At 38.7% G+C, this 14178-nt stretch overlaps 1 protein-coding gene across 1 annotated transcript in view; it reads right to left on the bottom strand.

Annotated features, from left to right (window-relative positions):
• Nucleotides 1-8: 8 nt before the first annotated feature.
• Nucleotides 9-14178, bottom strand: part of SLC30A4 (solute carrier family 30 (zinc transporter), member 4) — a 17245-nt gene continuing 3075 nt past the window's right edge. Inside the window, exons 3-8 of the mRNA XM_009330988.1 lie at nt 10718-10864; nt 5208-5361; nt 4731-4944; nt 4336-4441; nt 1911-2045; nt 9-1217 (exon numbers count right to left, since the gene is read on the bottom strand). Coding sequence (XP_009329263.1) covers nt 1063-1217; nt 1911-2045; nt 4336-4441; nt 4731-4944; nt 5208-5361; nt 10718-10864 — 911 coding nt within the window. The 3' untranslated portion in view covers nt 9-1062. The remainder of the gene's footprint in view (nt 1218-1910; nt 2046-4335; nt 4442-4730; nt 4945-5207; nt 5362-10717; nt 10865-14178) is intronic.

Genomic DNA, 14178 nt, shown 5'->3' with positions numbered 1-14178 from the left:
AAATACTGTGCTCAAAGCAAAGACGAAAAGGTCAGAGGTCTGTGACTGAGGGAATAGTACATATCTAAAACTTCTGCTCCCCACTTTCCTGTTAGAAGATATGTTTTGCATGTCTGTAGACTGTGTTTGAGAGTATCTCCATGTCAAGCATAGTGTCTATCATTTGATTTTTCTTGTAAAACAAAACAATCATGGAAAAATGATCAATTACAGGACATTAATTATAATTAGAATGCATGCTAATCAGCTGGCCTTTTAATGTGAATCAAATGTTGGTTTAGACATTCAAGATTATTAATAATAAAATCATCTTACAAGTCAAAACTTTGTAAAATAAATAAGCTGTTTCTAATGTATAAACCCTATTCTAAAATACATTAAAGATAACCGATCACTTAAAACACTTTGGGTCCAGTAGTGTTGGGCCTCTAGTTAAACACCAGAAGTCTGGGCAAGGATCTTCCTGTCTGGATCTCTGAATGCCCAGATTAAAGCTAACTTTCTGGTCTGGGTACAGTAAATTCTGTATTTTGCAGTGTCTCCAAAGAGACAGTTTCCAAAACAATTCAACTAGCACTGTATACATTATAGTTTAAGATACTGTATGAAAATTACTATTGCAAAAATACTGTATAATGAATTCAGGGATCATGACACATTATGGAACCCTGGCATGATCAGCATTAGAGACTAATTGAAATACTGAATACTTGATGCTCCATTTGGAGTGCAGGTACTTTGTGGTACGTAGTTATTAAAGGACAATATTGGACTGTAATTTGTGAGGTATCTGCAGAGCCACATTGCAGGTTGTAAACAATAATCTGAAAACAGCTTTGTCTCAAAATCATAATAAATTGAATAAACCAGTACAAAGGAGAGAGTGAAATAGGTGTTCTGTCGGGCAACCACTGCACTTGTTGCAGCACCAGTTCTCCCTGCTGCATGGTACAAATCCACATATTAATGGTTTCTATTTCATCATTTTCGTTTTGCATTTATTGCTCTCAGTCTTTGACTACAAGATAAAGAATAAGGCAGCAGTTCCCAAAACATACGAAATTAGGCACTGGAACTCTGACAACTTGCACAGGTTTTGCTTATCTCCTGTTTGTAACTCTGAAGCTGGACAGAGCACTTGTACATTCCAAATGTGTTCAGCAGCAGTTGTCGGGCCTTGAACTGAACTTCCTCCCATTTAGATGAACTACCAGGAACTGGAAAATCAAGAGAATAATTAATAGAATTCACTCCTCAAGAAACCTGGACAATCCAGCTGTTCTCAAATTTTTCACAGTGTTACCAACTAGAATAATCTTTGTTCACACTCATTTATTAATTTAATTTTGTTCTGTGGTCACTATGTACTCTCTAGATATTATTTTACACCTTTAGGTCTATGTCCTCTAATTAGAATCACATCTTGATAAAACTGTATTAGACACCACTCCCCCAAAAAACTGAGCTTTCTTACCAAGAATTAATATTATATATTTAATATTATTTGTTAACAGGGTACTATTAGATATCTAAATCAGCACATGTTTTGGCAAAACATATTTATTTTTCGTATGTCAGACTGTTCCACATTAGAACTTCACCGTGCCTTTCCCTGGACGAAATAAGGGAATTTCTGAGGAGAAATCCTTCCCCCCCCGCCCCGCCCCGCAAAGACTCTGTACTGGGTGTTTCAGTATGAATATATTTGCTTTGCACAATTTTCATTTACACTGTGTCTTTCTGGGCCAATGGGTTCTGTAGCTCACTGTACAAAACCATAGTTAGTAGATTTTTTTCCCCAGAATGATATTTCCTGGTTCAATTTAAATAACAATATGAAGAGAAAATGTTTTGGGGTTTTTTTTTCTACACTTAGATTTAATTTAGAATTATGCTATACAGCAGCTTACCTAGTTGCAAGTGGACTATGGCAGTTGTTTTCCCTGCAGTGAGAGACCAAACATTTAAATCTTCTATAGAATAAACATCTTCAATTTTCATCAAGTCTTCCTTAATGCGATCCACGTTTAAATGCCTTGGAACTCCTGTGATACAAAACATGAGATAAAAATTACTTCGGTCTTCTGCAAACTCTCAGTGGCCTTTAAAATGTCATGACAGATCTCAGCGTCAAAAGAGTTTTGTAATTTGTGCTGTTGGAAGTGATTAGTAACTTCCAAGTTACCAATAGAGAAGAATATGCAAATTGGCATATTAAGTCCAGTATGGATACAGATGTTGTACAGGAATTGCAGCGTTGTCTCAAATGTAATTTGTCCTGCCCAGAATCTGCTCTCTGGCAATAGTCAGCGTTAGATCCTTTGGAGCGATGTACTTGTGTAGACAACTTTACCGCAACTTCTAACCCCTAGTAACTGCTTAGACCAGACTCTAAGGTCAGAACCTAAAAAAAAAAAAAGCTAGGGCCTGCCTCCTGCTGTCTCCTGAAACTTCTCTCTTCCAGTAACTGGTATCATTTTCAAATGCTCATAGTAATCCCTCTGCAGTGGTTAACGCATGACTTTTTTGTCTTATAGCGTGGCTTCTTTGCAAACCAATGACTGCACTGACTAAGTCCTTCTGGACGTAGTGTTTTCAGCAGCTACAGCACCTCTATAGCTTCCCTACTCAACCCTTCACCTGTACAAAGGGCAGAATCAAAATTTTAGATGATCAACATGGGCTCAAAAACTAGTACAAAAATACTGAATAACTCTGTTTCTGAATAGTTTTGTTTCTATCATAGCTTTTTACTGCTTATTTTCCAGTTTTATTGAGTTTTATATATACCGTGAGAGGAATTCAGCCACCTTCTTCTCAAATTTCTTCAGAATTTTTGGATGACTCCTCTCTGAACCGGATGCCTTACTTTTTTTTTAAATTATGTTAGTTCCAGTACCATCTCTTCTCAAAGTTCCGTGTCTAGGATTGTCTCATATTAAACAAAATTTTCCTTCTAGTGAAGACTAACAGAAAATTATTTAGCTGATAAATAACTAGCTAACTGCCTGGTATTATTTCTACAGCTTTCTTTTTCCCAGGAAACATGGACTTAAATTTTGATATCTCGCATCATGCTATTGATAGACTTCCATGCTGCCTTATAAATCTATATTAAAAGCTAGAATCTCATTGCTTGTATTAGATAATAATTTACGTTTTTAATTTAGCAATCCTAGTATAATGATGAAACTTAAGTTAAAAAGAATACTGAAAGCTGATACAACTCCAAGGACCCTGATGTTGTAGCAGTAGTCTCCAATATAAATGCAGGTCCATTCTCTGAAGATCCTGAATCCGAGTTGGAAAAATTCCCTAGCATACATAAAGCCCACCTATCATCACTTTTAATAACATCATTAATGTGGAGATTTTTATGACAACTGGGATACCTATGCAAACAGCTACAGCTCAAACATCTAGAATCTAATACACCATTAGTTTGTCTTATCTGTTTTCTTCAGCTAAATCTTAGCTATTGCCCTGGAGCTAATTGAGGTTTCTTAAGCAAATTTTACCATTTTTGCCTTCTTGGTGAACTTCCATTTTGTTGGATTTTTTTTTCCCCCTCCTAAATGACAGCAAAATCACTTGACATTGAAGATTTTGAGGTCTTTGATTTAACCTCGTAACATAATAAAAACGAAGTCAATAATAGCTCACATGAGACAGCTAGGAAGGTGCAGCTAAAACCTAGGATTTTTCTCCCATCCCTAATATTTTCACTTTCATAAGGTAAAAGTACTAGCAATAGTTGGCATGTTAGTTATAATAATGCAAAGAACGTTGCTGGCGTCTTTCCCTCTAAGTCACCACGTGAGATAAGATCCTTCAGCTTTTTCTTTCCGTTTTTTTTCTTCTTCCTTTTTACACCACTCTTTACTTGTAGCTTCCCCTACGGTAACAGTAGAAGCACACAAATAATACCACAGCACTTGCGGAAAAGGGGAAGACAGGACAGGCGTGAACCACCTGTCCAGGCATTTGGCCTAAGCTTGGTTCCTCCTTTTAAATGCATTCACATTCACTTTTTCACTTTAATTATTGTAAAGTTAGTGTAGAACTGGGCCTGGGCAAATGTACACTTAGTTTAGCTGATAGCCACTGCAGACACACAAGAAAGTTCCGTACATTTCACGGCAGAGGTCAAAGACACCTAAAGACTGCTGCAACTTAGATGAGCCATCACGAACCAACAGACTAAAGCAGCAGCAGCATAAACAGGTCTCCAGTCACAGTCCACTTCGTTAGAGATGGTGATCGTGATGTGAAGAAAGTGCCAATGCTCACTGGTATTTGACATGTAAAGTACTGCAGACTGTGCACAGATCTTACCTTCCAGAATAATAACTCCTGTGTCACACAGAATTCGAACTGTTGTCAAAACCACCAGTATGGAGAATACATATGTACATATAGGATCAGCAATCTTGTATTCTGGCTGCAAGGGAAGTTCCAAAGTGTTAAAGGATGTATGAAAATAAGCTCACTTATAAAAATGTGACTCAGAAAATGCAGTTGCTTGTCATGAATGTTTCTTTTTGTTTGAACAGTTACAAAATACATACTAGAGATAGTCTTTGCTTATTTTGCATGTGTATGAAGCTTATAATAGAATATCACAAAGTATTTTTTTAATAACTTACAAAAACAAATCCCTTTTTATTTTAATCACCGGAGTTGAAATTAAAAAAAATTCCACCCTGCCTCAAAGACTAGCCATTCCTTACCTTAAAGCGTATGATGTATGCAGCTACGAGCACGCCAATACTTTGTACCAGGTCCCCAAGGGCATGTACAAACGCTGCTCTCACGGCAAGGCTGCCGTGTCCGTGGCTACCGCTGTGGGCTGTGTTAGGAGAGTTCGACTGAGGTACGTGAGAGTGAGGGTGGGAATGGGAGTGGGAGTGAAGGTGGCCAGATTGATTCAGCAAAAAACCCATTCTGAAAGTGAAAGAAGAAAAACACTCCAAGAAACAGGCTTTAGGGTTTGGTGGGTGGGGTTTTTTGTTGCTTTTTTTTCTTTTTCTTCCTTTTAAACCAAAGAATTGAAAAAGTAATACTCAGTATCATTTCTTGTCTTATTTATGAAAATGAAGAGGTCCAGCAAGATTACATCCCATGAGAAAGTTACAGGCCATGAATGAATTAGCAGCTTATTCAGAAATACATTTATGAGTGTTAATGGAGAGAAAGGGAGATCTTACATTAAGTTAACTGCAACACCAACGGCTGCTGTAATCAGCATGATATCGCCATTTATTTCATAGTCCATATGGATAGTTCTTTGAACAGCTTCATACAAGAGGAATGCCATAAGGATATAGACCAGCAATACACTAATGATGGCTGACAATACTTCTGCAAACAGAAAGGAAACAACGTTACAAAAGTCAGTCTCAGATCTATTTCTATTTCCAAATTAGAACGTGGACAGAGCTTTAATTATTTTAACTATTTTATGCATATTATAACCCTAATGCACAACTAACAAGTTGTGTGGTAAATAAAACTCGTAAAATAGGATTAACAAATGGAGTTTGTTCTAATCAACTCCTTCGCGCTTCCTTGTCAGTATATCCCTCAAATTATGTTTTCTCTGAAAACTTCTGCGTGGGCGATGACTGTGACTTCTTCAGACAACCCAAAACTTTTGCCCAAGAAGCCGCAGGCAAAGGCCCTGTCTAGAGGAGGGGAAGATAGGTGATCTCAAACATCACCAGCCCACCTACGAATAAGAGGGAGCTTGATTTCAAGTGTCCACAGTATTAAGCTGGATTTAGAAGTGACTTTTATATATCCTTTTGTATTTAGGATGAAGAAAAAATTATAAAAAAGATTAAGAAACTGAATGATACAAACTTGTCAGACGTATTACTCCTAAGCTGCTTGACATATGCGTACATACACGTTATTTATTGCAGATTTCAGCTATGAAGGACTGCTTAATGTAAGTTTCTGTATTGCTGTAATATGATGTTTTAACATTATCTAATGTTTACCAAATACTCATATTTCACAAGAGTGTTATGACCAACACTTTGGTGTAGGAATTTTATCTGATCAGGAGGGACTTTCAAAAGGGCACATACATCTGAATAAAGAGAAAACTAGAAAGTTAATAAAAACTCCTAGTATTTCATTGTCCTGCACCTTCCACTGCCATTTACATCTGTGGAAAGTGGTTACAGCTCTCTACAAGGTTCCTGCTGTTCTGATGTGAGGTAAACAGGCCTGAATATTTTATGGATCTGGACCTTAGTGCCGCCTGCCTCGGTACCCAAGTCATTAAATCGGGCTGGTAAGAATGCACATAAACCTGAGAAGAATGAGTCCACACTACAGTTTTAAGGTCGTACTATAAGGAATATAGGTATTTCCAAATGGGTCACTAGATTCTTTTTAACATAAACATACTTTTACCCTCTAGCTTCATATTCTGAAAATGATTGCCCTGTTGCAGCTGAAACTTTAAAAAAAGAAAAAAAAAGAGAAAAAAAAAAAAGAAGGTGGCAAGATACCTGACAGAGAAAACACTGGCCCAGTTAAGACAGTCTCAGTTACAAGCAAGTTAATACAGGGCTTTACAAAAAGCACTGGGAAAACCTTAATGCTAGCTCCGTTGTATTGCATGTAAATCCACAGCCATGCCTGAGTAATCTGTAATCATTATGCATAATGCTCATTACTGTCACTTGCCAGATGGATCACTGGGATCTTAGCCTTCCTGTGTGAATTCAAAGATCAGAGTTGGAATTAATTTACTTGGAACTGCAATGGTTGTTCTTCCCCCTTGTTCCACACATGTTGCCCTGATTTATACCCCAAAGGCAAAATTCCGCTCTTAGCTGTACCATAACTCTAAGAATATTGATTCGCCTCACTTCTCCCTCTTGCTTTGAATCTGTCGGTGTGTAGTACAACTTTGGTTACTGCAGAAGGTGTCATTTCTAACACAGAACTGCCTTAATTTTATTTATTGAATATTACAGTAAAAAACACACAGCTATATAAGCATTTTAATATCACCAAAATCACTTGATCCATACACTGAATTTTTAACATCATTATGGGAGAAGAAACTCACACCAACGCATTCAGCTGTTCGGTAGTGTGTCAATGCCTGGATGACTACCAGCATTACCAGGCAGTAACAAGGCTCTGAAAGGCAACTGTCACAATCTCAGATGATTTCAGAGCAACATGAAAATCCTGGAAATATCCATGCAAGTGGTAGTGTTCTTCAAAAAGCAGGCAGATTATTCAGGCCAACAGCCTTAAAAAAAAATAATACATTGCTTAGAAGGTTTTCCAGAATGCTTTTTAGAAAATTTGTGAAGCCATAGCACATTAGCATTTACCAGAGAAGTAACATATTGTGGTTTTACAATCTAAAACTGTTTTCTGCAACGGAAACCAGTGTTTTCCTTGCAGTTTCTTTCACAGTCATCGTCATGTCAGCATTGTAGATTTGTGCTGAGATCTTTCACTTCTTGTGAAATGAACTATGCACTGTCTCAGTGGACTGACTGATTCTGTCATTACTAACATTGTCTCTGCAGCAATGGAAAAATCCCAGGTTTCTTATCTATGCCTAAATCTGCTCAGTGCCTTGCTGAGAAGGAGGTATCTCCACTTGGTGGTGAAACAGAACTATTTTTGGCTTCAAGAATATAATCCTTTTTAGACATGTCTGCAATTTCCATTATTTTGTCTTCACTTTCCTAACCCATTCCCGAACCTGTCAGCTTCCTTTTCACCACTGAAAATGGAATAAACTGAAGATGGAGCATACATATTATGTATTCAAAGAGAATTCAGACAAATGAAAACTAGTGCTAATTTCCTTCTGGAATTTGACTAGACAACTAATAGGTCTGTTGTCTTTACAATGCAATGTTTATGGGAATGAGACTGAAAATTCATCGTTCTGCAAACAGAAGTGATAATGAGCACTAGAAACATTGTTCGTTAGAATGTTTTCATGCTTACTGTATGTATAGATTATCTTAAAACTTAATGCAAAGCAGGTCAGTGATGAGATAGTGCTTGCACATATTCCCAGCTTTAAACAAATGCTCCACATTTTTTCTGTGACAGATGCTCAATCTGTACCCTATTTTTAACACTGTCATGTTTTAACATCTCTCATGAAATTCGAGCTATTGTTGAGCTCATACTATTTGCTGACAAGCTTCTTACATACAGGTTATTTGGAAAAATGTGTTACAGTGAGGATATGCCCTGGAAGCAGCTTTGTTCCATTGCCAGCATTCACTGATGTGTGAAACTGGGTCCTCTGGCCACGGCGTTCAGATTGGGTCCCTAAAATCAGGCAAATAAATTTCACAAATGTGACTTTAGAAAACTGTGTATAGTAATTTTGAACCATCCCACCTCCTGTACTTGCACAGCCTAGACCAAGGTTTGGAGGTCTCTTGCGGGGCCTTTACCCACTTCCCCTTCCTCACTGCAGCCACAGAAACTCTGCCCCCCAACCTCCAGGCTCTAGTCGTCCTCCTCCTACAGCGAGAGCTGCACTGCTGCTACTCACACAGAATGGCTGAGGTAGAAAGGAGCCCCTGGAAACTGTGTAGCCCTGCTCAAAGCAGGGTCAACTACAGCAGGTTGCTCAGGGCTGTGTCCAGTTGGGTTTTGAGTATTTCCAACTGTAGAGACTCTACTACCTGTTCTAGTGTTTGACCACCTACTGGCATGGGGCAGCAGAAAAGGAGGAGTAATTGTTGCAGAACTGAGAAGCTGTTCCCTGTAGCAGGAAGATGGTGCCCAGGGAGAAGATGGTGGGCGATATGGACTAACTCTATGGGGCAGATCTGGCCCGTGGGCCACCATTGGGTCAGGCTGGCCAGTGTTTTTCTTGGCAGTAAAATGGGGGGGGAAAGGTACAGAAAGTGTGGTGGCAGGAATCCTCAGGGATTTGTGTTTGCAAAGTGCTGTGGAGCCCTCAAATTAATGAAAAGTCAGTGAAAATTTACAGAACTGAGTAAGATTTTAATGGTTAAATAAGTTTCTTTTATTTTTCTTAAGATTAACTCCTGTTTTAAGCTAGGCCATGGCAAGTTCAATGTATGTACTATTTGGTTTTAGAAAAGTTACAAAGACACATAAATTACTCAAATTATTTTAAAATAGGGTTAAAGTATGTATAAATGCTAGCAAACATCCTTCTGGAGAGTATGAGCAAATGCCAGGGGCATACCTGCAAGGTCAGGTTTCAGTATTAGGGGAGCTCCTATTGCAAAATGAAAACTTCTTGAAAGAAAAGTTTGTAATGGGAAATGCTGGCATTGTTAATGCTTTCTTGCTAAATCCCCAAAGATCTTTGCTGGTGTACAGAGTTATGCATTCATGCATTAGTGACTGATGACAAATGACTAGGAGTGATGGAGTTGTTGAATTCTACTGCTGTTCTAGCAGCCAAAATAAGAATTGCAAATAATGACTACACAAGACTTTGAAATTCCTTGAAAAATATAGGCTATAGAATGTATAGAGTAGGGGCAGCAAACTGTGACGCTAGAAATGATCTATTCCATGAAAAATAAAGGTTGAAGCTTGTGGTAAAATGTCTACAAGACCTGCAGCTGTACGTGATGAATTATTATATCCAGTTAGCAACCACACGAAAACACCCTTTATCATCATTACATTTCCAAACATGAAGTAATGAATCCTGAAAACACCCTTCCAAGGTTTAGTACATCATTCTGTTTATACTTCTTTTTACAGACGCCTAAAATGGGCAGAGGTTAAGTAACTTACTGAATTGCAAACCATGGGACATTTTGACCTCTGCCTTGTGTGGTTTGGGGAGCGCAAGAATACTACTGATTTATGTGGCTTCTGGCAGGGCAGAGCTCTCTGATAATACGCTCTACAGAACTTTTTCGTTCTGGATTAAGATGTCATTTTTCACATTGAATAGGACCTTTTTCTCGTATCATAATTCTACTGAAGTCAATGGGACTTTGTAAATCCTGGGCACTGGCAATAATCTGTTGTGAACAGGACTGACACGTACAGCTCCTGCATCAACAAGCTCCTCAGAGTGTCACACAAGCAGTAACAGTGGTACAGCAGTGAGTGACCAAAGAATGTGTCCCTCCCTTGCTCAACAGCCTCCATTCCAAAGCACAAAGGTGCACAGGGGCCTCACCTAATGCAACAGCCCAGTAAGTATGGATGGGCTGTGAAACACAGCTGCATATCCACCCTTGTTCTTGCTGGGGACAGCTTCTCTCCTCTGAACCCTTTTTAAACTTTTTAGGCCATGGTTCATTTGTAGGAAGTCATATTTACAATGTCATCATGTATCCAATTCCCTAACCTTCCCCTTTAAGATGGAAGATGAATCAAGCATTCAGAATTCAACTCTGAATCTGCTAAGTCCTAGTTCGACAGAGATGGAGAGACTCATCCTGCTCCCAGTGAGTGAAACTCTGCCATCAAACTTCACTTTTGGCTGAGATTTAAAATTTAAAATTTTTTTATTATCTATCCCCTTGTGGCAATACAACCTACGTAGTGGATCCACAATGGCCAGTGAAAGGACATTAGAGTCAGGGTGTAAAACATAAAGCAACTTTTAGGTTTGCTGCTACTTTCTTTCTAGTTACCTATTCTTCTAGAATTAGGTGATCTTTACAGTTGTTGCTTAAAATACTCTGTTAATAGCAAAAGCTGATTATCTACATACCTAAGCGATGAAATCCAAAAGTGAACCTCTTTGTGGGAGATTTTGCAGACAGCCAGAGAGCAAGCAGGGTCAAAATAATACCACTAAGGTCAGTTAACATATGAAGTGCATCTGTCATAATTGCTAGACTGTTAGCAACGTATCCACCTGAAAACAAAGTTGGAGAAGTCAGGACATGAGACATTAATCATTCTAGATAATATCCTCTTGGCACAGCTTACAGTTACTTATTTTCAGAACAGTGCATTAAGTGCATGAGAACCCTTCTTATACTCACTAAACAGGCTTTTTTTGCCATTACAGTCAAAACGTCATGCTATAATTTAAAGCTACCACAGTTAAAAGTGCAGTGAAGTGTGCTTTCTATTAAGAGTAACACAGAAAGGATTCACTCCTGTTATTCTCACAGAGACTACTTGCATCATAACGCTTGCAAGATCAGGCCCAAAATAGTTTTGTCTCTTTTCTCTATATATTATTGCATATGTGTTTAATCAGCTGATCCTTTTATTAAACTACATTTGTTAAATATTTTGACATTACAGAACAGGGACAGAAATCCAGTGACTCAACGGCAAGGAAATTTACCCTGCCCCCTTTTTTTTTTTTTATTACATTATCTTTTAACCTTCATTATTCCCTGTCCTGGCAGGGGTGTATAAGTTCTGCCAATATATATTGCAGACAATGACTTTCACTTGCACAGCATTTTTCTTTGTTATTTATTACCATAATTTTTTCTCGTAATTATGAGCTGCATTGAGACAAATAACCTCAGATCAAAGGTTAATATCTTTGTTCCAATTCAATTGCTAATGCTACTATTGGATGGGTGAGAGATTTAAACAATGCACCTCTCTCTTAAGCATCCCTTATCCAAAGGGGAATCAAGGACAGGCTGTGTTGTGTCTTCCATGTGCACGAAGGTAAGCCCATTTTCTCAGAAAAGATCACATCTTTCATGTCAGCTCAGCTATAATTTAGTTTCTCTTCTTACCTTGAGATTGTCATTCAGACTGTAAATTCTACTGAGCAAAGCATGCAGCTGGTGTGCCATTTGGCAGGCTTGAGGCTCCAACTAACATTTTGAGTTAAAGGTATCTTCGTATACATAATTGTATATAGAATCATAGAATCATTAAGGTTGGAAGAGACCTCCAAGATCATCGAGTCCAACCGTCGACCCAACACCACCATGCCCACTAAACCAAGAGAGCGATGAGGTCTCCCCTCAGCCTCCTTTTCTCCAGGCTAAACAACCCCAGCTCCCTCAGCCGCTCCTCATAAGACTTGTTCTCCAGACCCCTCACCAGCCTCGTTGCCCTTCTCTGGACACGCTCCAACATCTCAACATCCTTCTTGTATATCTTCATATACAATTAAAACTGTCTTAGAGAAGAGGCTGACCATGAGGAAATAGCAAAGGGCAATTCACAACTGGCTGACTGCTTTCAAGACTAGTAATAAAATGGGGGGGGTGGGGGTGGCTGTGGGTGTTTGCATGTACACACCTGCAGACAGAGCTACGCTCTCCTCCCCAGCCAAACACAAGCAGCGTGGCTGATACTGTAGCATTGCTTGTACTGTGGGTAACTACCAAAAACACCATGTTTCAACCAGTTCCTTTCCTCCATCCCCCCTTCTTCAGTTGTTCCTAAGTTTCTAAGCCAAATTCTTCTGAGGCTGAAATTTTCCGAAGGTCATCACCGCTCAAAAATAATGAGTTTTTAAGATTTAGCAATTCAGCAGCTTTTTGAGTAAAATGAGTTATGCCTTTCCTTTCGGAATTGTGTTCTCACATAATTTAAAAGAATATGACTTAGAAATGTGCAACTCGGCCTCTTTTATAGTCAACACAGAAGAAACAATAATTTATAGCTAAGGACATTCAATTCAGTAGTTGACATGTGTGATCATTTGAAGTATGTATGTTAATTCACATGTATTAATTTTGAGAATCACTTCAGTCCAACATGAGTCAATTCTATTTCAGCTAGTCTCTCACTTTTAAAGGCTTTAAAAATAAAATGATAAAGAAGGAATTCCGGTATTGAAGCTAATCGTAATGCAGCATGTGGATTAAGAAAACATAACTGAGACTTATGAAATTCTGAAATCAAAGGTTCTTTTGTTTCCAAATATATCGGTTCATTGCTTGGTTAAAGGTACTGCCTAAGGGCCGTTTAAACACGATTGGCAACTTGGAAAAAAAAAAAAAAAAACCTCTATAACCTTTACAGATAGACAGCTTGATGGCTCACCAGTTTTCAGTGACCCGTGAAGGACAGCAGTCCTCCTCGTGGACGATCAATTAGAAATCTCTAAACATAGCTGAAAGCATCAAAACCCTGTCAGAAAAGCTGATGAGGACTTGCAGTATGTTTTTCATTTCTTGATGCAAAATGGTTCCCACAAAGTCTAAGTTGTTATCCGACTTTTACAATGACTGTTCATCAAATTAAACAACAAACACTGAGCTGGGCTGGGGTAATGAGCTTGGCTATACTTTGGAAAAAATATGCCAATTAAGATTTCCAAAAAAAGCTACTGAAACAGGGTTTCCTTCAGCTTGACAGCGGTAAAAGACAGCAGAAAGATTTTTACTGAAATTTACTGAACAGATGAATTGTCTGATAGGGTCTTCTGCCTTTTCCTCAGAAACTCAAATCTGTCAAAGATCATAGAAAGAAGTCAGTTAAATGTCCTATATGATCAAACAAAGTTTCCCAAATACCTGAGCTACAGATCAATTCAAAAAGTTCCAAAATTTGAAACCAACCAGACAGAACACAATACAGGGCTGGAGTGAAATAACTTAAACAAGTAGGGCACTGACCCAGGACTTGAGGGCTCCACCTTTAATTACTCGTTCTGCTGCTGATTACTTGCCCTATGACAACTCAGGTCAAGATCCACAAAAGTACAGAGATACCCAAGTCCTCTCCTCTCTATGGAAGTTGGATGCCTGAATATTTTATGGGTCTGGCCCTCAGTGCTGTCTGCCTCGGTGCCCAAATAATGAAATGGGGCTGGTAACAGCATACATAAACCTGAGGAAGATGAGTCTGCCCTACAGTACCAACACTTTGTACAGGCAAATCAATCACCCTGAGCTCGGCTTGCAGAAGTCCTGGCTGTGAGGGAGAAGCAACAGATGATGTGACAGTGATGAGAGCGTATTTTTACTCTCAACACCTATTATTTCGAGAGCTCTCCCTGCAGTAGGTATGGAGAGGTCTACAATAGCGTGAATCGGATCCAAAGCCCCCAACAGATACACTCTTAATGACTTCAGCACCACGCTGCCAACAGCTCAGACGTATTATTCAGTAAGGGGCCCTTCAGATCAACTAAATTCAGCGTGTATCAGAACTCTGATATGAATACAATCAAGTAAAACCACTCTCATGTTAAAGGATGTCTACGTCTCAGATATAACACTATGTTGCTTATCAAATTTA

Source organism: Pygoscelis adeliae, unplaced genomic scaffold (assembly GCF_000699105.1).
Source record: "Pygoscelis adeliae isolate BGI_AS28 unplaced genomic scaffold, ASM69910v1 Scaffold318, whole genome shotgun sequence".
NCBI lineage: Eukaryota > Metazoa > Chordata > Aves > Sphenisciformes > Spheniscidae > Pygoscelis > Pygoscelis adeliae.
This window is presented reverse-complemented; position numbering and strand designations above follow the sequence as displayed.